This window comes from Mirounga angustirostris, unplaced genomic scaffold (genome assembly GCF_029215605.1).
Source record: "Mirounga angustirostris isolate CCGP_5_RB_7025 unplaced genomic scaffold, mMirAng1.0.hap1 SCAF_4, whole genome shotgun sequence".
Taxonomy (NCBI): Eukaryota; Metazoa; Chordata; class Mammalia; order Carnivora; family Phocidae; genus Mirounga; species Mirounga angustirostris.
In genome coordinates, this window is record NW_026991712.1 from 98,951,826 (window position 1) to 98,972,997 (window position 21,172).

At 48.2% G+C, this 21,172-nt stretch overlaps 1 protein-coding gene and 1 long non-coding RNA gene across 3 annotated transcripts; one reads left to right on the forward strand and one right to left on the reverse strand.

Annotated features, from left to right (window-relative positions):
* Positions 1-1,194: 1,194 nt before the first annotated feature.
* Positions 1,195-6,641, forward strand: LOC135364138 (uncharacterized). Its single transcript, XR_010410793.1, has 3 exons — positions 1,195-2,246; positions 3,517-3,709; positions 5,130-6,641. It is a non-coding gene; the product is annotated as an uncharacterized LOC135364138 (long non-coding RNA).
* Positions 6,642-6,782: 141 nt separating this feature from the next.
* On the reverse strand, positions 6,783-13,590 carry LOC123859287 (glutathione S-transferase Mu 1-like). Of its 2 annotated transcripts, XM_045897020.3 has the most exons (8): positions 13,473-13,590; positions 13,089-13,164; positions 12,576-12,640; positions 12,207-12,288; positions 12,005-12,105; positions 11,089-11,184; positions 10,892-11,002; positions 6,783-8,802 (listed from the first exon to the last, which is right to left on the reverse strand). In XM_045897020.3, the coding sequence occupies exons 1-8, from the start codon at positions 13,506-13,508 to the stop codon at positions 8,713-8,715; spliced, it is 657 nt and encodes a 218-aa protein (XP_045752976.1). In that variant the 5' UTR covers positions 13,509-13,590; the 3' UTR covers positions 6,783-8,712. The 2 variants fall into 2 exon arrangements, with proteins under 2 accessions (XP_045752976.1, XP_064444772.1); XM_064588702.1 differs by lacking the exons at positions 12,576-12,640; positions 13,473-13,590 and adding an exon at positions 13,331-13,462.
* Positions 13,591-21,172: the final 7,582 nt, after the last annotated feature.

Genomic DNA, 21,172 nt, shown 5'->3' on the forward strand with positions numbered 1-21,172 from the left:
CGAGTCCCGCATCGGGCTTCCTGCTCCTTGGGAGCCTGCTTCTCCCTCTGCCTCTCTCTCTCTCTCTCTCTCTCTCTCTGTCTCTAATGAATAAATAAATAAAATCTTTAAAAAAAAAAATCTTAAAAAAAAACAACACTGAGATTTGGTTTAGGACTGACATTTGTCCACCTCCCCCAGGCAAATTTAAATGCACTTATTTTAAATCTCTCTTCCCTTAGGATTTGATATTTTCTTCCATCAATTTACCACACCGAACTCTAATTGCTTGTTTAAATGTCTGCCTCTGCCACTAAACTCTAAGTTGCCTGAGAGCAGGGGCTGTGTCTTAAGTAAATTTCTGTATTTAGTGCTTACATAGAGCCCAGCACAAAGCAGGCACTCACAGTGCATTGATTCCAGCATGTTCTAACGAGAATTGGAAGGAGAAAAGGAGTTTGCTTCAAATAAGTGCTTAATGCTCTCAAAAAACTTTTTTTTTCTTTAAAGATTTTATTTATTTATTTGAGACAGAGAGAATGAGAGAGAGCACATGAGAGGGGGGAGGGTCAGAGGGAGAAGCAGACTCCCTGCCGATCAGGGAGCCCGATGCGGGACTCGATCCCGGGACTCCAGGATCATGACCTGAGCCGAAGGCAGTCGCTTAACCAACTGAGCCACCCAGGCGCCCTCAAAAAACTTTTTTACATTCTCCTCTGTTCTGGAAAAATGGAATGTCCTGTTTTGTTTAAGATTTTATTTATTTGTCAGAGAGAGAGAGCACAAGCAGGGGGGACAACAGGCAGACGGAGAAGCAGGCTTCCCGCTGAGTAGGAAGCCCCATGTGGGACTTGATCCCAGGACTCTGGGATCATGACCTGAGCCGAAGGCAGATGCTTAACCAACTGAGCCACCCAGATGTCCTGGAATGTCCTGTTCTTGAAACAGGTAGAGATTGTCCAGGTAGAAGTGCTTAAAGTCAGGACAAAAGTTCAGGTTCAGGGCACCTGGGTGGCTCAGTTGGTTAAGCGACTGCCTTCGGCTCAGGTCATGATCCTGGAGTCCCAGGATGGAGTCCCGCATCAGGCTCCCTGCTCAGTGGGGAGCCTGCTTCTCCCTCTGACCCTCCCCCCTCTCATGCTCTCTCTCTCTCTCTCTCATTCTCTCTCTCAAATAAATAAATAAAATCTTAAAAAAAAAAAAAAAAAAGTTCAGGTTCAGGGAGGTCCCAAGGATCAGCAAAGAGCTCCCAGCATGGAGAGTAGGTTTTATGATTTCGGAGTCCAGCTTGTTCCTTGCTTAGGCTAAATTGGAATGGAACATTTCTTTTTTTTTTTTTTTTTTTTTTTTTTTAAGATTTTTATTTGAGAGAGAGAGCACGCGAGAGCAGGGGGCAGAAGGAGAAGCAGGCTCCCCGCTGCAGGGCTTAATGTGGGGCTCGATCCCAGGACCCCAGGATCATGACCTGAGCTGATGGCAGACGCTCACCGAGCCACCCAGGCGTCCCTGGAATGGAACATTTCTTTTTTTTTTTTTTTTTTTTTTAAGTTTTTTTTTTTTTTTATTCATTCGAGACACAGAGATAGAGAGAGAGAGCATGAGCAGGAGGAGAAGCAGAGGGAGGGAGAGAAGCAGACTCCCCGCTGAGCAGGGAGCCCGATGCGGGGCTCGATTCCAGGACCCTGGGACCATGACCTGAGCCGAAGGCAGACGCTTAACGGCTGAGCCACCCAGGCGCCCCTGGAATGGAACATTTCTGAAAGCCAACAGGGATAGGGTGTCAGTGTTCTTTTGGCATTTTCAATGGAAATAATTACAGGTGACTCATGTGAGTTTTAATCCAGAAGAAAAGATTAAATGGGTATGTGTATATTTGAATTTCAAGTGAATCAGTGCTGCTATGTGGCCCACATGGAGACAGAGGGCCAACCGAAGGTCATTAGTAGGGAGTGTTTTCAGTGGTGCGGAGGGAGGGGATTAAAGCAAACAGGATAATGTTCGTGTTGTGTTAGAAGTCTGAAGCACCATTTGAATAGGTCTGTATTTTATCTTCCATGGTATAATGTTTCCAAATTGCATTAATAGATTTTTTTTAAACTGTGACCGAAGCTCTGTTTTCTGTTTCCTTCCTGAAGCTGTTTCCTTCCAAAATTATGTTTCAAATGGGAAGAGAACAAGAAGAATGTGGGAAACACAGGGTGCGTGGGCACTGGACCTTTTGGATGGAACTGTGCTTTATTGGGAGATTGTTGGGGCCACCTCACAAGGTAGAGTCTGCTGGGAAAAGCCAGATGTGGCTAACTAGGAATATGGCAATTAGCATTACAGGAAGAAGAGTTGTTCTGGAATCCATAAGGATTGGCCCCTCTTATTCTCTGCTTCCCAGGTCTTGAGTCATGATGTAGCAACTGGCTGGTCTCTGTATCTGTCTTCAATAAAGGTTTCATTCATCATGTCACATGAGTTAGGAAAATGTAGGCTAACAAAGTGGGATGACAGTTGAACCTGAAAGTGTGGTCATCAGAGGGATGGAGACCAAAAAAAAGCCAATCCAGGGATGCCTGGGTGGCTCAGTCAGTTAAGTGTCTGCCTTTGGCTCAGGTCATGATCCCAGGGTCCTGGGATGGAGCCCCACATCGGGCACCCTCCTCAGCGTGGAGCCAGCTTCTCCCTCTGCCTGCCGTTCTCCCTTGTTCTCTCTCTCTCTCTCTTTGACAAATAAATAAATAAAATCTTTTTTTTCTTTTTTTTAAAGATTTTATTCATTTACTTGAGAGAGAGCGAGAGAGAGAGCACAGAGGGAGAGGGAGAAGCAGGCTCCCCACTGAGCAGAGACCCCGATCGGTGCGGGACTCGATCCCAGGACCCCGAAATCATGACCCGAGCTGAAGGCAGATGCCCAACCCACTGAGCCACCCAGGCACCCCATAAATAAAATCTTAAAAAAGAAAAAAAAAAAGCCAGTCCAGCGAGTGCCTTTAGGTTGTTGATATCCAAGTATAAAAGCCTTATTATGCAACATCTCTTTGGAATCATCTCAACAAAGAAGACCATCTTATAAGTATTAAATAAATGCAAGATGTAAATAGATACAAATAAATGCAAAACAGCTTACCTGCAAATCTGAGTGCAGGCTGTTTTCTACTACATTATTGCGCTCACCTAATTTTCCCTCTTTTCTACCTCCCATTCCCTTACTATTTTATATAGGGCAAATTGGGGGTCATTGACATTACACTTTAGACAGTCATTTTCAAAATATCAATCTGAACGTTTCTCAGTGATCTCCGACTTGGAACAGGATGCAGTAGTTGATGACACTTTGAGTTGTTCCTGTTTTGGGTAAAAGAGGGTGACTGTGTTTTTGTTTGTATAACGGATGGTTGCATTATATTAGGCAAGAGGATTTTATGGTGGTGGCTAATGTTTGGAAATGCACATATGGAAAAGAAAATGTTTATCTTAGGCATCTGTCTTCTGCATCTTTGTTTTTGATTTTTGTTTTTTTAAAAAGATCTTTCTTTATTTATTTGACAGTGAGAGAGAAAGCACAAGCAGGGGGAGTAGCGGAGGGAGAGGGAGAAGCAGGCTTCCCACTGAGCAGGGAGCCCGACGAAGGACTCGATCCCACAACCCTGGGACCATGACCTGAGCCAAAGGCAGACGCTTAACCAACTGAGCCACCCAGGCAGTCCCTGTCTTCTGCATCTGTGAAACGTCCTTCCTACAGGTGGGGAATTTCTCACGTTTTCAGTCTCATCTCCCCACAGTAGAAAACTGCCAGTTGACTCTTGAGATCCATCTCCACAGCTTCTGCTGTCACGACCCTCCATTTCTGCCGGCACATTACTTCTCAGGCAAAAGATGTCATTTCCAACCTGATTAAATTCTGGCCAATGAGGTATAAATGGAAGTGTTACACTTAAATTCCAGAAAGTTTCCTCAAGAGGAAAAGAGCAACCGCCATTCCTCTTTCTTCCCCCTGCTGTTTGGAATGCAGATGTGGTGGGGATCTAGCAGCCATTTGGGGCCATGAGATGACATAAAGAATGGAGCATAAAGTTAAGCTAGGTCATTAAGTCTACAACGAAACCAAGAAACCAACGTTACCAGCGTTTACCTGGCTACCTCCAGACCTTTTTTTGCATGAGAAATAAACCATTTAAGCCACTGTTATTATTTAGTAATATACAGCAGAACTTAATCCTAATTAATCCAATTGCTTTTCCAGTCCCCTCTTGTGGCTGAGGCACAGGCCTGTGACCCAGGTTCTGTTAATTGTGCACAGTGGTGCAGGATTTCAGTTCTAAAGAAGCAGGCCCTGAGAATTTATTTTCCGGCAAGGATAGGAGTGGAGGAGTCAGGGTTTGGGAGGCAGCCGTGGTGAGACATTGGTATCTGGTGCCACATGTCAGGGGTAAGAGCTCCAGTGTCTGCACCCAGCAATGACTGTGAGGCTTTCTCTAGAACAATCTCACATGTGGTTAGGCACATTTCCCAGCTACCCAGCTTCCAAGGCCAACTCACGAGGGTCCCTCTCAGGGATTCAGTGAGCAACCTGATACCTCTAATAAATTATTTTCCTGTTTCACTCTGAAAAACAAACTGAGGGTTCTAGAGGGGAGGGGGGTGGGAGGATGGGTTAGCCTGGTGGTGGGTATTGAGGAGGGCACATTCTGCATGGAGCACTGGGTGTTGTGCACAAACAATGAATCGTGGAACACTACATCTAAAACTAATGATGTAATGTATGGGGATTAACATAAGAATAAAAAATCCTGTTTCAGCAACAACGAACCCTAAGTGATATGGCACTCCCCTTAGGTTTATCAAAAATAAAGATCTTGTGTTTCATACCTTAGACTCTATCCTATTTGTTTTAAACCACTGGCTGAAACCCAAGGTTTCTCCTGGATTTGACTTTAATTTTTATCCTCGCTTTTCTGGGTGTGGGAGTGACTATAGTTGGCCACCAAAATCCATTCTTTTGTCAAAATTGGGGTCTACCCTCGTGACTAGGCAAAGCCACGCAACTGAACCTCGTGCGTGGAACGTGTGTGGTTGTAATGCATGCAATTTCTGTCTCACTTGCATAATGGGAAGTTGCTTCTTTGGGTCTTCTCTGTTTTCCTTCCATGTTCATGATACAGCTTCAAGGGAGGAGACGACGTACCCTCGGGGATAGCAAGGCCACACAATGGAAGATGCCTGAGTCCCTGGATAATTTCATGGAGCCTGAACAGCCTGGACCATTCCCCATGAAATGTGAAATGAGAATAAATTTCCACATTCTGGAAGCTGCTTGCTTGGGGTCTCTACCAAGAGAGACCAAGTTATCTTTCTCTGCTAACACAATGATAATGGAGAAATACCAGGCAGGGAACTTGTAATTAACAGCATGTGATTACAGATCCATGCCGAGACATCCATGCAGGCAGCTATGTGCTCAGAGTGTGTCTTGTTTTCCCATTCTAGAAGGGGGAGGTATACACTCAATGGAGGATGAGCACCATCATCAGGTGCCAAAGAATCCCGAGTCTTGAGGCCTCTGCTAGATCCCAGCTACAATAAAATAATCTTTTTTGGGGACCTCAGTTTGAAGTATATACATTCTACTACTTCTACCCGCAGACTTTAAAAATGTACTATTTTACCTTTTATGATTTTGACCATGTTTAGAGAATTGCCTTCATTTGCAACTATCTTTGTTATTACATCTTCCCTCTTTTTAAAGGACTGAGTTATTTTGTTCTTTTCTTCGATTATCACCTTTTTCTTCCTTTCTCCTTCCCTCCCTTCTTTTCTTTTTCTCTTCTTTCTTTCTTTTTAAGTAAACTCTACCCCCAACGTGGGGCTCAGACTCATGACCCTGAGATCAAGAGTCACATTCTCTACCGACTGAGCCAGCCAAGTACCTGGATAATCACCTTTTTTATTTCAAATTTAACATTTAAGCTTTCATATAGCTATGCCCTTTTAATTTGAGCTTCTGGATCAGGAGTCGGGGAACTACGGCCAGCTGTATTTATAGAGAAGTTCAGAAAATACAGCCACCTGTTTTTGAATTTTTGTTAGATTACAGCACCACCCATTCATGTCTGTGTTATCCATGGCTGCCTTCACCCTAGGTTGGGGGCGATCATCCAGAGGATATGACTGCTGGTTGGCCCATGAGCTGGGTCCCCAGCAATCAGAAACCTCTCATTCCCTATCCCTGGAAGTTGCATTCCATTGCCTTCCCTGCTCCCAGAAGCAGCCCCAAGAACATAGTCTTCAGATAGTGATGTGATGTTGAGACCATCTGGATGGTACACACGACTGAACCCAGTTAAGGCCTCTATATCAACTGTTTAAAGATTTGGCAGGTGGGCGTGGAGATCTCCTCTTCACATGATAAGTTCCCATGCTTAGTAAACCTGCCACCTACCAAACTGGAATGACCTGCCTCTTCTGTCCTTGCCTGCCCTCCTAGTACAAGAAAGTTCTCAAATTACACCTGGGAAGTTCCAGAGGAGCTTGCAAACTAACAGACTTAGTAGAGGTAACTATGACGGAGACCACATGGCCCACAAAGCCAAAAACCTGTACAATCTAGCCCTTTACAGAAAACATTGGCCAACCCCTGTTCTAGATCTGGATCTATTTTACTCTGATCTAATAGTTTTGTTTTCTCTGCTTATCTTTTAACTTAACGTCACTCCTAATTTCTATTACTTCTTTCCTTTTTATTCTTATCCCTTCTTGTTCTATTGTGATATGTAAGTTGACCACGAGGCAGAGCTGAAATAAGACAAAAGCATGTATTTGGGGTCTCAGAATTTAATTCAGGGAGCACAGATGTGGGTAGCAACGCAAACTGTGTTCCCCTAGGGAACAAAAGCCAGAGGTTTTAAAAGATATTTGTATGGGGGTGCTTGGGTGGCTCAGTCAGTTAAGCATCCGGCTCTTGGTTTCAGCTCAGGTCATGATCTCATAGTGGTGAGACTGAGCCCCGTGTGGTCACAGCTACCATGCTCAGTGGGGAGTCTGCTTCCCCTCTCCCTCCCCCTGGGCCCCTCCGCCCACTTGCATGCGTGTTCACACACACGCACTCTCTCTCTCCCTCTCTCTTTTTTAAATAAATAAATAAATCTTTCAAAAATAAGACATTGTCGGTTAAGCGGCTGCCTTTGGCTCAAGTCATGATCCCAGGATCCTAGGATGGAGCCCCACATCTGGCTCCCTGCTCAGCGGAGAGTCTACTTCTTCTGCCTCTGCCTGCCGCTCCTCCTGCTTGTGCTCTCTCTCTCTCTCTAAATAAAATCCTTAAAAAAAAAGAAGAAGAAGACATTTGTATTTGTTGTTTACAAAGAATTGTAATTGGCGTTGGTGGCAGAAAACTAATCTCGGCTGAATATAATTGGTTTGCTAAGGCCATTACTGAGCAAGGTCTCCTTTTTTTTCTCCCCCCCGCCCCGCCCCCGGCACCAGAGTTTAGGACTTTTAATTTGTCCCAAAGTTGCTAAAGCAAAAATCATGATAAAACATTCTGCTTTCCTTTACGCTCCCCCCAACGCAAAAAAACAAAACCAAAACTATTTGTAGGGAAAAAATGGTTTTATACCTGGGAAGAAACAATATAAATTCAAAACTTACAGATAAGGATTAGCTCTACCACTCATCTCTTTAAAAAGTTTATATGAATATCCAGTCAAAACCAACAGGGTGTCTCCCTTGAAATGTTACCTATACGAATTTCCAAAGAAAGATGCAGGTATTTGGGCAGAGTCCTTGGAATATTTGCAATGTGGCCCAGTTCAAAGTTCATGGTTTCATTAATGAGGATGTGCATAAGGTCCATCTCCTTAATAGCCTCCTGGCTGCTTCTGAAAACCCCTCAACATAAGTGATTACATTTCCTTTCACCATGCACAGTTGTAAGGGCACGGAGGAAGGGTTTCCAAAGCAGGGAGAGCACCCAGGGAAGGGTGACCACTATCAGTGGACTGCCCAAGCCCTGAGAGCCCCCGGACCATGACACAGTACTTACTGTGAGCTTCCAGGAGGCACTCCAGGAATGCTGCGTTAAGGAGGGACCTAGGCACAGAAGGGCCCCCCTCTTTCTGTAGAGACCCCATGCTGAGGCACGGAAGTCTATGAAGTAGATAGAAATAAGCAAGAATCCTTATAATCCTACACGTCCCCTTTCTTGGCATCACACACACAACCCGATCCACCGGGCTGGTTCAACGGACACCAGAAAAGGGAACTTCCATGTCCCCAGATACGCTCAATCCTGAATCCAAAGGCCAGAAGGGAAGAACACAAGCCAGGTCAGGGTGAGTAAGGCTTCACTGGGGATCAGGCAGGGCTGGGCAGGGACCACCCTGGGGGAGCCGGGCCTGCACTCCAGGTCTTACGGGGCTTCGGGGCAGCCCGGGGGAGCTCACGGCAGGGCTCCCCAGGCCAGGAGTCCAGTCCAGCTCCCGCAGGTGGAGCAACCACCCAGGGAAGAATGGTCTGGTTGGCTTTAGTGCAGGACGGATAACGCTGGTGGGGGAGGAAATTTGCTGAAGTAGAGAGCTGACGACAAAGGGCCTGGATGAAGACAGGGTTGGGAGGGAGAAAAGGGCGCCCATAGGTATTTCGTGGGGACAAAGGAATATAACAAAGGACAAAGAAGCAAGACCGCTGTTGGGGGGACACAGCAAGCACAACTCTGGCTCCTCCCCGGCACCCCCACCCACGGAGGCCCTACTTATTGGCCCACACGGCAGTCTTTAGAAACAGAGGCGCTGGGAGGAAGCGGCTGGACTTCATGTACGCAGAGATCTTCTTCAGGCCCTGAGCGGGGAAAGAGAAAGTCCAGCGTCAGGGTTTGCTGCCTCAGTGGGATTCATGCAGCCCCACTGAGGTGCAGCAAGTTCGGGTCGCTGCCTGGTGAGGCCGGTGTTGAGACACAGCACAGTCTCCCTGCGGTCCCTGCTCTGGAAAGTCACCTCCTCCAGCTTCCTGCAACTAATGGGACATCTGACTAAGATATGGAGACTACCCGTACAGGTGCTTTAGATCCCCCAGAGACGATGATACGGGTGTAGAAACCCCACCAACCACCCTACAAGACGGGTCTTCCTCTCACCACCCAGCAGAAGGGAACCAGACACCCAAAGGGCTTCAGCGGCCACCTCGGGCTCCCAGGGCTAGCAGGTGGGAAGGGCTGGAGGGCAACTCATTCTCTTGCCAGGGCTGTGCTCTTCCGGCTGGCCTCCCTCCTCCCCCCGCTCCAGGAGGCCCTGTCCCTCCCTATCTTACAAACATCCCCCTTTGGCAGAGGGAGCATCCTGGCTTCTCAGAGTTTGCCACATAGGGAACCCCAGCAGAACAGGGAGGCTCAGATTGTGGCCATGCAGCTTGCAGGACAGGCCAGACCTCACCCAGTGACTCAGCAAAAGCTGCATGAAGTGAGAGAGGCTGGGAGCACGAAGGCCAGGCCAGGCCAGACTCTAATTACTAAAGGTCCAACTGCTTGGCCCAGTACATGAGCCCAATGTCATGGGCTAAAGTCCAACTGCTTGGCCTGGTACCTGTCCCCCGTGTCATGGGCACCCACTACCTCCTCCCCAGGCCTGCTGTAGCCAAGAGGGCCTAGGCCACTCAGGGGTGTCTGAGTACCATCTTCCCAAGACCCAGAGGGCCCAGTGAGTTCTAAAGGGCTCCAAGTTCCTGGGACTGTCTATACCCAGTGGGCCACACACCGCAGTCCACAGCCATCCTCTGTCCCTCCTGCCAGCCAGTCCCCGGAGCTCTGGCATAAACCCCAAGGCCAGTCACCCAGACCCACAACCAGGGCTGACGAGAACCAGCTCAAAAAGCACATCTCTTGATGCAGAATGGGAAAGAGAAACAGACTGCAGCTTGAAAATCCTGCTGGACAAATGCCTCAAAGCCCCACACCGCTCACAAAGCACAGTCCGCTGGCCTCCAGCGAGGGACTGAGGGTGACCAGTGACATCAGGGGAGGTCTAGGCTGTGCTCCTCCCGCACCCACCTGGCCCCAAACACACCACACGGTGGGGTGTTCCTCTAGTTGTCCAAGCGCTCTGAGCCCCAGGACAGTGGCTCCAGGGCCGGGTCACCCTGGCATCCCCACTGTGCCTGACACAGTGCCTCACACCCGGGAGAAGATCCGATCAGCCAAGAGGACTGAAAATAAATGGACTGCCCCAACTCTGACGCAGAATCTCGGGTAATGGGAAAGAAGAAGGGCAGGGAGACAGGGAGGTAAGGAAGGTGCCCACCACAGGACACCCAGGACAGACTCCTTCCACAGGCGCCCTCACCCATGCACTCACAGCCCAGGACCCAGGACATTCCTGGGGATCTCAGGGCAGGCCCAGGCGGGGATCGGATTGCTGCAAAGCTGCCTGAGTATCCCCAGGAAATGCCGTCTCTGCCCTTCTTACGTAGTCTCATCGCTACCATGGCTCGGCTCTCCTAATGCCAGCGCCACGCACGCTCCTGAACTGCGGCCGCATCCACGGGGTCCTGAGCTGCTCGACCCAGACAAGTAAGGCAACTGAGCTTCCTTCTGGCCCAGGAAAGAGAGAACCATGGCCTGCTGCCTACAGAAGCCAGAGGCTAAGTCAGATCCCAGCACAGACAGTACTGGCTCTGTGAACTTCAGCGAATGACTTATCCCTTCAGACTCAGTTTCCTTACCAGTAAAAATAAGCCGACAATTCTTCTACCATGTAGGAATGTTGTCAAGATTTGATTTGACACAAATATGTAAGATCCTGAGCACAAATCGTGATATAGCAAAACCTCAATAAATGCTACTTATTCTTCATTCTACATACAGGACTAGGAAAGCATCCAGCAAAAGGAGGGAGGACAAAAGAGATATAAATAGTAAGGAGGATAAGGAAATCACCTCAAAGCGGGCCATGAACTCCTTCAGGTTTGGGAATGCATCCAGGCACTTGGGCTCGAATATACGCAGTATATCAAGAATGTCATAAGCCAGGAAATCCACGTAGGTGAGCTAAAGAAAGGCAAAGGAGGAGTGAGCAGGTAACTCTGAACCTGGGGAAAATGACAGTTTCCCACCCCCCAAAGCCTTCCCCTTACCTTCTCCCCTGCAAACCAAGGCCTCTTCCCCAGAAACTGTGAGTAGAGCTTCATCTTGTCAGGGAGTCCCTCCAGGTACCCAGGCTTCAGTTTCTCCTGAGGCACAGAACAGCCATAACCAGCCTCAGGCTCAGACTCCCTGGGCAGAGAGGCAGGTCTCCTCTGGGCAGTGCATGACCCCCAGCTGCCAAGGGGCGAGCAGCCACGTCCCCCCACTGGAGGGGGGGGGTCATTGCCCAGGCGATGATTTATCCAAGCTGTGTTCAGCAGACTCCTACTGGGTCCCACCTCCCATCTGTGAGAGGCTGTGGGAAGGCAGAGAACACCACCTCGCTGTCCCTGAATCTGTCATCACTCATCTCCAAGCCCCCTCCCAGAGCTCAGACCCAGGAGGGCTGTGAGAACCCAGCAGAGCTCTGGACGCAGATGGCAGACAGAAGCAAAGAAGCACACAATGGAAACAGCCTGGGGAAAGAAGTCCTAAGTTCTACCTGGTGGGGGACAGATAGGAGCATCACTTGAGCTTTCCTGGAAAGATGTAGAATTTGAGAGACAGAGCGGAAGGAGAAGGAGGTACAAAGCCCCGTGTCTGTCCCTGTGCTGCCTGCTGGACAGAGTGCTCAGGCCTTGGGGTGTCAGGACGACTGTGCTGAGCAAACAAGGTAAGCATACTGTCCGGGAACTGAATTTCCACCCTGGGGACTGGACTCTACCCTAAGGTTAGAAGGAACTGAGTCAGAGTGTTCATCTGATGCATTGAATTATAATGGCCACGCTGGTGAAAGTATAGGGAGTGGCTTGGAGAATCAGTTGCTCCTTGGGGTTCAAATGACAAACAAGACCCCATGTAGATGGCACACAAGAGTCCAGTCCGCCGTCAAACCCTGTCCATCCCAGCCCCAGGGAGGTGACTCACAAAGTCAGGGTTGTAGCACATCCTGGCAAAGTACAGGCGGGTGTCCATAACTTCATTCTCCAAAATGTCCATGCGACACTTCTCCTCTTCTGTTTCCCCGCCTACAGCCCACACAGCAGAGACTCACCCTCAGCATCCCACCCCAGGCAAGCGCAGGGGGCACGCCACTGTTCCCGTGCATCCCGCCCCCAGCCCCACTCACATAGGTTGTGTTTGCGAGCAATGTAGCGAAGGATGGCGTTGCTCTGGGTGATCTTGTGAGCCCCATCAATTAAGTAGGGCAGCTGTAAGGGCAACAGGGGCAGGTGGGTAGGCCACAGGCCTCCCCCAGCACCCTCGCCCTTGAAGAAGGGCACTCCCAGTGCCTGGCTCATGGTCGGCACTAAAGCAATCCACTGTAAAATGGATGAATGAGCTGGAACATAGAGCATGGAGGACAGGCAGTGACAAGAACTAGGAAGCTGAGAGGCTGAGCAGAAGGCAGCAAATCCTGTAACCTCTGAGCTGGGAAAGCAGGTGGAGTACCCACCACTCTCACTTGCCCCACATCACCCCCACCCCTTGCACCTACATTGGGGAAGTCCAGGTCCAGCTTGAATTTTTCATTTAGCCACTGGCTTCTGTCATAGTTGGGAGCTGTGGTGGAGAAGATGGAGTGAAACACACCTCCTTAGAGCCCACTTTCATTGGGCCTGGGGCGGGGGCAGGGTGGGGAACCCACCATGGATCAGTGGCAAAGCTTCCCAAAAGGTGGATCTGGCATCTGGAACACTAAGTCTCACATTCCAGGTTTGGGGGCAAAGAACGCTTGTAAGACTCTGGAACCTGCATGAGTAAGCTTACAAAACGTTTACCCAAGCCCTAAGGGGAACCCATCCCAATTACTGAAACAGGGGGTCCAGCAACCCCCCTCATGTCCTGCCTGGTAAGGCCAGCTGCACCTGGAAGGAGTTAGGGAGGGGCAGGCCCTGCTCCAGCTGGTGGAGGGCGGCAGAGGGAGCAGCACGTGGCCAGGGCAAGGGTAGCTCGGTACCAGATCAGCAGGAATAGGGCAAAAGTCGGAAAGTGACCGGGATGCCCCTACCGTCCCCCATCGCGAACTTCTTTTCCTCATAGTGTGAGTCTGTGTACTCCAGGAGCAGGCGGATGGCGTGAGCCAGCTGGGAGAGATGCCAAAGGCGGAGGTCAGAAATGGAAGTCCTGAGTTGGTGCCTTTCTCTGCAGCAGGTAACCTCACAGACCCCCAGACACATGCATTGGCACCCACTCGCAATCCTCCGCAACCCCCGCTCCCCCCCCCCCCCACACACTCAGAAACATGCCCACCTGAGAAGGACAGACTGCTGGAAAGGTTTGAACTGCACCCAGCCCTGAGCAGGAACATTCTGGTAGTATTGGTGTCTACCGCGCAGCATTTCCTGCCCCCGTGCGTCTCCTTCCCACCCAGCCTGGCGGCCCCCTCGCTCACCCCGCGGATATCCCAGTAACCCAAGATCATGGCCATGGTCAGCGAGCCTTTCGGTCTTAGAGTAAGGCCTAGGCAGAACTGGGCTCCAAGTTCATCCCCTGTGGGGGCGGGGCCGGGGCGGGGCCTGATTGCGCCCCTAGGCCCCGCCTGTGCCCCGCCTCGGCCAGCTTCCACTACCCGCGGCTCGGAGCGGACGCGAAGCGCCCAAAGACGTGGTCTGTCCCGCAGCCGGGAGCGGGGGAGTTGCAGAAGGGGACGTCCTGGGGGACGGCCTCCTGGCTCCCCGCCAGCCCACGGCTCCCCGCCCGGTGCAGAGTCTGTCTCCCCGTCTGGTTGCTGGCGGGGCGCTCGGAGACGAGCCTGAATCACAGAAAGCGCACACCCTTCTCCCTCCTCTTCTCCCTGGGCATCACTCCGCCTCGCCCCTGCGCTGTCCAGATCCCAGGGACGCGGGGAGCCTCTGGCTGCCCAGTTAAAGCCAAACAGCGGTGTCCCTCCAATCGGGAGTTTAAAGCAGCGCCTGTCCCGGGAAGCCCAGGACTCAGGCCACCCTGAAAGTTCCTCCCAGGACGAGCCTTGGAGAACACATTATCCGTGGGTGGGGACTATCGCCCAGGACAAGGGCCAGAGAAAAGGAACTGTGGCCTCAGTGTTTCCCTCATGGCCTGTGGAGGCCCCAGCCCTTCAGGCACGTGGCTGAGACCTCTTAGCTCAAGTGGAAATCAATGACCGTTAGGACGGGAACTGGGACTCTAAATCCAGAACCAGTCCCAGCAAAGGGCAGGGTTAGGAGGTGCAGTCCCCAGAGATGTCCTGCCAGTCAGCTAGATGTCCCCACGTGGCCAGGACAGTGACAAGGGAGTGTGGCGGTGTCACACACAGAATGTGACTGAAGGGGGAAGGGGGATTCTCTGACTGGCACAGAGGGCAGCCAGAGGGGATGGTCAGCAGGAGGGTGGAGGCCGCCCCACAGGACCACAGACAGGCTCGCCCCTAGCAGAGCCTCAGCTGTCTAGTCCATGCCTTCCAGCCTGACCCTGGCTTCCCACCCACGTGCGCTTTTCTGTAGGTCAGGGAGGCCAAGGTGGCCTCTCAGGTTCTTCTGTGATCTGTGATCTGTGACAACCATGTCCTACCTGCCAACTTTCTTCTTTGAAGGCAGGAGACTACTTCAAACTAGGTGAGTGGGACAGAGCTCGGCCTGTGGCTCATCTCCCTTTGTATAAAGGGTATTGCAAGACTTTGTGGATATGTGAAAACAGAAAAAGGGAGGGTTCTCTGGAATCTTAAAAGAATTTAGGTGAGGGAGGTTTATGCCAGAGAAGCTGGGCTGTACGGATCCAGGCCCCCTGTGTCTTGTAAACATGTTGCTATGCTCTTGATTATCCCTTTGTTGAAAGTCCCAGTTCTACTAGCCATTCATTCAACAAACATTTCAGTACCTCTGTGTGCTGGGCTCTGTGTTTGACTCTGAGAATGCAAAGGTAAAATCCCAGCCCTCAAGAACCCTGTGCTTTAGAATATGTGCCCGGTGGTATCCACCAGCCATGTGTGGGCAACAGAAAGCTTGAGAGGGGGCTGGTGCAACTGACAAACTCAACTCGTCATTTCATTTCATTTTAATGAGTTTAATTTTTTTTTTTTTAAGATTTTTATTTATTTATTTGACAGAGAGAGAGATAGCGAGAGCAGGAACACAAGCCGGGGGAGTGGGAGAGGGAGAAGCAGGCTTCCCGCGGAGCAGGGAGCCCGATGCGGGACTCGATCCCAGGACCCTGGGATCATGATCTGAGCCGAAGGCAGACGCTTAACGACTGAGCCACCCAGGTGCCCGAGTTTAATTTTTAAAACTGATACTCAGTCTGGTTACTGAAAAACTCTTAGGTGTGTTTGGGACACGCTGGGTATGTGAATCCATCTTTTCAACTGTAAATGTTTTGCAATCTAGATACAAGTCAAATATTTCCAGTGAAAATGTAGGTGCAAATTGATATATGCTCTAAGTATAAAATAGACCTCGCATTTCGAAGACTTAAGGGTGGGGGAGGGGGGAAGCTTGTAAAATATTTCATTAATAATTTTTAAATTGATTTACATGTAGAAATTATACTATTTTGGATATATTGGGTTAAATAAAACATATTACTAAAGTTACTTTTTTTTCTCTTTGTACTTGTTAATGTGACTACTAGAACACTTAATTAGACTAGAACACTTAATTAGACATATGGCCAGCATATTTCCACTAGATGGTGTTGGTCTAGATCAACCATCAAGAGCATGAGGAGATCAACAAGGAGCCACCTGGTATGTTGGTGCTGGGAGGGAGCCCTGGGTTGTTGTGGAGACTCTGGGAATAACAGAGATGAGGAGGAACAAGGCTCATAAAATTCAGGTACTTAGAGTTTAACTCCGGGCTACTGGGCCCTGGGAAAATATGGATTCTTTACGGAGCATAAAAAGAGGACATAGCACATCGACCCTAAGATGCACTGTCCCCCCACATTCTAACACTAACATCATCAAATCAAGTGACTTCAGAATCAGGATGTCTTACAATCCACAGTGCATTGTAGTTACATGGTAGGGTTTTTTACATTTCTTATTTGTCCATAAAATAATCGCTCACCTTGCAACTGATGGAAAAGTCAGTATGCTTTTGTCCTCTGAGACGGCTTTTCTGTCACAGTCTGTTTCTCAGAGCAGACTTGTTGCACATTAAGATTTTGTTATGCAAAGTGTATGGAAGGTCTAGAAGAACGCTCCAGCACAGCCACAGGGCAACCCTGGCTTCCATGAGCCACAGGGCCACCGTGGTCTCAGGGACACCGATCCAAGGTAGTGACAGTAGGCTGTGTCACATGTACCATCAGGGAGGGGTCTCTGCCCCATCCCTTGCCCATACCTGGTGGCTGCTTGCTCAATCCCTTCACACTGAATAAAGGAGACTTCCTTCCCCCTGGAAAATAAGGATTCTGCTACCTACCATATTTCACAAGGTGGCTATTCAGATCAAGTGACAGATCTACAAGCCCTAAAGAGTCATACCTGATTACACCATAAACGAAGACAGAAAGCTGCTGTTTAGATGGATTAGGCTAAGAACAAGAAGATGGAAACTATATCAGAGAGACACGGACAATCCCTGGCTGTCTCTTTAGGCATGTGCCCTGGGTGGGTTGCTTAACTCTTATTAAAAAAAAAAAATCATCAGCCTTTCCCCAGCTCTGGTGACTTCGAAGCAGTAACTTTTCAGCTTTTCTGCATGTTAGAATCATCTGGAGAACTTTTTCAACCACCGATGGCCGAAGCCTGTCACAGACTAATGACATCGGAGCCCGAAGCGCACGGTGGCCTCTGTAGTTTCAAAAGCTCGCCAGGTGAGTCCCTTGTGTGCCAGGTTGACGCAGCAGATGCCTCCTCCTAGCCGCGCTCCGGGATTCAGTCAGAAGTTGTGAATCTAAACTCGACACTCCATGCAAACGCTCAGCAAATGCTCAGCTGCAAGGAATGATATTCCTGATATTATTTATTTCTGCAGTCTCTTCATTCCTTTAGATACCCAAAGTTGTAACCTTGGGTTAAAACAGCCTTTCAGAAAGAGCGTCTTTAGACCACAGTTAAAAAAAAAAAAAAATTGTGATAACACAACCCTTCAGAGGATGACTTTAACAGAGAAGAGCTCCAGCATTTTGACACCTGCCTGCTGTGTTGGGAGACCCTGGGGAAAATCCCTTTTATGGGACTTGAGCCTTGAGCCTCTCTGACATCTCTCCAAACCGAGCCGGCAGAAGGGATGAAGAGCCCCGGGCTACCGTTGATTGCTCTTACAAAAGGTACTCCAATACCTGTGCGTCCCTTCCCAGATTATTTATTATAGATCTCTGACAAAGAAAGACCTTCAAGTGTTTTAAGTCCCCCTTGCTTTTCTTGGGTTCCCATCAGAGAAGCTGGAGAAAGCTGTAGCTCTGGGGCCAGGAAGAAGGGAGGGAATCTTGACTGGCTGTCACCTGCAGGTGACACAGAGCCTGTCCTGAGGAAAGCACTAGGTCCTCCGCCTCAGCCAGCACCCCACGGGGTTCCAGGTAACCGGAAACAGGTAACGAGCCTTCTTCAAAACACCGCACGCGTGGATGGATGGAGCCAGCCCGGGATCATCCACGCGCCAGAAGTAGGGCTCCTTCAGGAGAGGGCGGGTCAGCAGGGCAGAGAGGGCAGTGAAGGGGAGCGGGGGGCAGAGCACTTTGTGGCAGGGAGCCCTGTGATGTTTACAGCCTGGCCCAGGAAGAGGGGCAGTCCTTATTGTGGCGGATCCTAAAACACTTCCTTAGAAGGATGTTGCAAAAGATAGTCCCTTGAAACCTGTCACTGGGTTTTCCGTTGTGGATAATATGTGTGGTATTCATTACATTTAATGGGATCTTGTAGGAAACATTCTTCTAAGGGGTCATTCCTGGAAGAGGGTGGCTTTCCCTGAGCCACTGGTTTGTTTTTTTATTTTTATTTTTTATAGGCCCAGAATTGCCTTACAAATTGTACTTCACTCTCACCTTGAGTTCTAGGCAAGTCACAGCCAAATTCTGTCATCTGGAAAGAATACAGGATCTCATGATGTTCACTCTGTGTGAATCTGGCCTCTGACTCAGTGCTGTTTCTTGTCTTTTTATTTCATTTTTCCCTCTAATTAACTCACTTTCTACAATTTTGTATATCTTTTTATAAGACTCTTGGGGATGGGATGCCTGGGTGGCTCAGTTGGTTAAGCGGCTGTCTTCGGCCCGGGTCATGATCCCAGGGTCCTGGGATCAAGTCCCACATCAGGCTCTTTGCTCAGCAGGGAGCCTGCTTCTCCCTCTCTCTCCCTCTGCTTGTGCTCTCTCTGTCAAATAAATAAAAATCTTTAAAAAAAAAAAAAAAGACTCTTGGGGGAAAAAAAAAGAGAGAGAGAGACCAGAGTAGGCGAGAGACAGTCATGGGCATCTGAGAAGTACAATTATTGTAAAAGAAAGCAACAACCTGAACAGCATTCACCGTCAGGCACAGCATTGCTTTAATATCTGGGCCGAGAATTTTAAATGACCGTGATGGACACTGTCACTGCCCTCCAACCAAAGACCACCAGGAACACGGAGGAGTAGGAATTTGGGTTTATTGGTCCTTGAAGGCCACACAGAGAACCAGAGTGTCTCAGGAAGAAAGCGTGAGAAACACGTCATCAGAGGATGCCGGTTTTACTTGGGTGATGTGGGGGAGGGCCCCAGGAAGGGGGGGTCCGGGGTGGGGCTCACTCTAGATTGGATGCTGTCAGAAAGCTGGGGAGAATTCTGTGCTTGGGTATTTTGTCACAGTGCCCTTTTGTTTGTGATTAGGTAAAATCATAAAGTGGTCTTGTTTTGTTTTATCATGGTCTCAGAGTAACTGGGAGGTTGTTATTCTGTGGGATGACTTGTCCAGTAAGGGAACAGAATGAAGAGATACAAATTGCAGTTATCAAATAAATGTGTCGCGGGAATGAAAAGTACAGCATAGGGAATAGGGTCAGTAACATTGTAATAACATATGGTGACAGTTGGTACCTATGCTTCTCAAGGTGAGCATTTCCTGATGTGTATCAAATGTCAGATCTCTATGTTATATGCCTGAGACTAGTGTAATCTTGTATGTTGACTATACTGTAATTTTTTTTAAGTTCTATTGATTCTTTTTTTTTTTTTAAGATTTTATTTATTTATTTGACAGAGAGAGACACAGTGAGAGAGGGAACACAAGCAGGGGGAGTGGGAGAGGGAGAAGCAGGCTTCCCTTGGAGCAGGGAGCCCGATGCGGGGCTCGATCCCAGGACCCTGGGATCATGACCTGAGCCTAAGGCAGACGCGTAACAACTGAGCCACCCAGATCGCCCCCCCCCCGACTATACTTATAATTTTTAAAAATAAATAAACAAACAAGAGGAGAACGGGGTCCTGCTGGATCTGAGCAGCTTGCAACTGAGGTCTACACTCCATGCACACTCTTTGAGACATCAGGGGCTACTTTCTTTCTTTCTCAGTCCCCCACCCCACCTTTGGGCCAGTGACAAAGTCAGACCCCAAGACATTAAGTCATGAAATCCAGATTTCTCCTGATGCTGACATTTTCCTGAGGTCAGAAGAGTGTGCATGGAGCATAGTTTATAGTGAAACCAGAGCTCATCTTAATCTCCTTCAGTGATAGGATGAGATGTTGAACTATCAGTGTGAAAATGCAGTAACATTTAAGGGCATGAGACATTGGCCAAATGTAAAATAGGCAATTAACAGAAACAAAATGACTATTAGTCCCGGTAATAGGTCTCCACGCCAAAAGGTAAAGTGCTGATTTCCTTTTCATGGAAGCAACGTAATTAAGTTATCCTCTTTTTAATAGGACTGATGTGAATCATTTTTCGAATTGAAATAAATTGAATCAGAATTAATCTCAAACCAAAGTCTTGAGCAGAAGCTGTTCACTTCTGAAGTAGCATCTTCTAGAAAATTCCTAAGAATCTCAGTTTAAGATTTCCAATAGAATGGATGTCCAGTCCACTCAGGAGGAAGTGTTGTATTATTTTTTGAGCTGGTAAATATTAACCTAAGGATCAATACTTTACAATTCTAATGTTGGGTCAGTTAACAGGTTATGTAAGATCCTTTTCATCGAAGCTCAAGGGCAGTTTACTTTAGGTGTCTTTTCTAGAACACGAAATCTCCTGCTGTTGATCATAGGTGAGTGGTTTGGAAAGGCAGCTCAGACTTGTTAATGATAAAGCTAGAGTTATTGTATGAGTCCCTTGTAGAATGTAATCATATTTCAATCATATTTTGTAATAGGATAGAACCTAAGATTGGGGGGCAGGATTTTCAAACAAATGGACCAACCTCTTATTAATTTATAAGAATATAACCTTTGAGTCCTGGAGGGGGTTGATCTTATACACGTTAAAGCTAATGTAATATTTTAGGCCATGGGAGTTTAAGGAAGCTTCATTAATTTCAGCTTTTAGGATTCCACTAGTTCTATTTTCCCTACTATGGATAACAAGATTGGCAGAAGTTTTGGGGTAAAAGGCAAACTTTAGAGAGTTCCTTAATTACAGTACCAGTAAAATGAGTGTCTGTCCTTATTAGAGAGACAAGTGGGACTTTCCCAGGGTGGGAGATAAAAATCAAGCAAAAAAAAAATTTTTTTTTTTGCTACAGTTAGAACTGTAGCTCCCTGGCAAGGAAAATCTTTAATCTTCTCTGAGAAGAAAACAGAAAATAATCCAAACATATTTATAATCCATTGCAAGGGGCAACTGCATAAAGTCCATCTGCAAGTGTGAAGGGCTTTCGAGACTTTGGTTCTTGTCCACATCCTACTGTGACAGGACATTTTAAGACATCGTCAGCAGCGTGACATGTCTTAAAAATATCCTTTGCAATACTTCTATAGCACTCCACCAATGTTGGCTTAATATTGTTGCTGGTGAATCTCTGCTATTATGAGTAATATCATGAAGCATCTTTACTAAACTCCATTTAAAAGTATTTGGTGTTACACATCAGCCATTCTGAGAGCACAAAATTCATCCCTATGCAACTTTTCCCACTTCTGAATTTTTCCACTTTCCAATTTTCCAAATCAGGGATTTGTCTATGACGGTTAAAAATAACCTCTGTTGGGGCATCTGGATGGCTCAG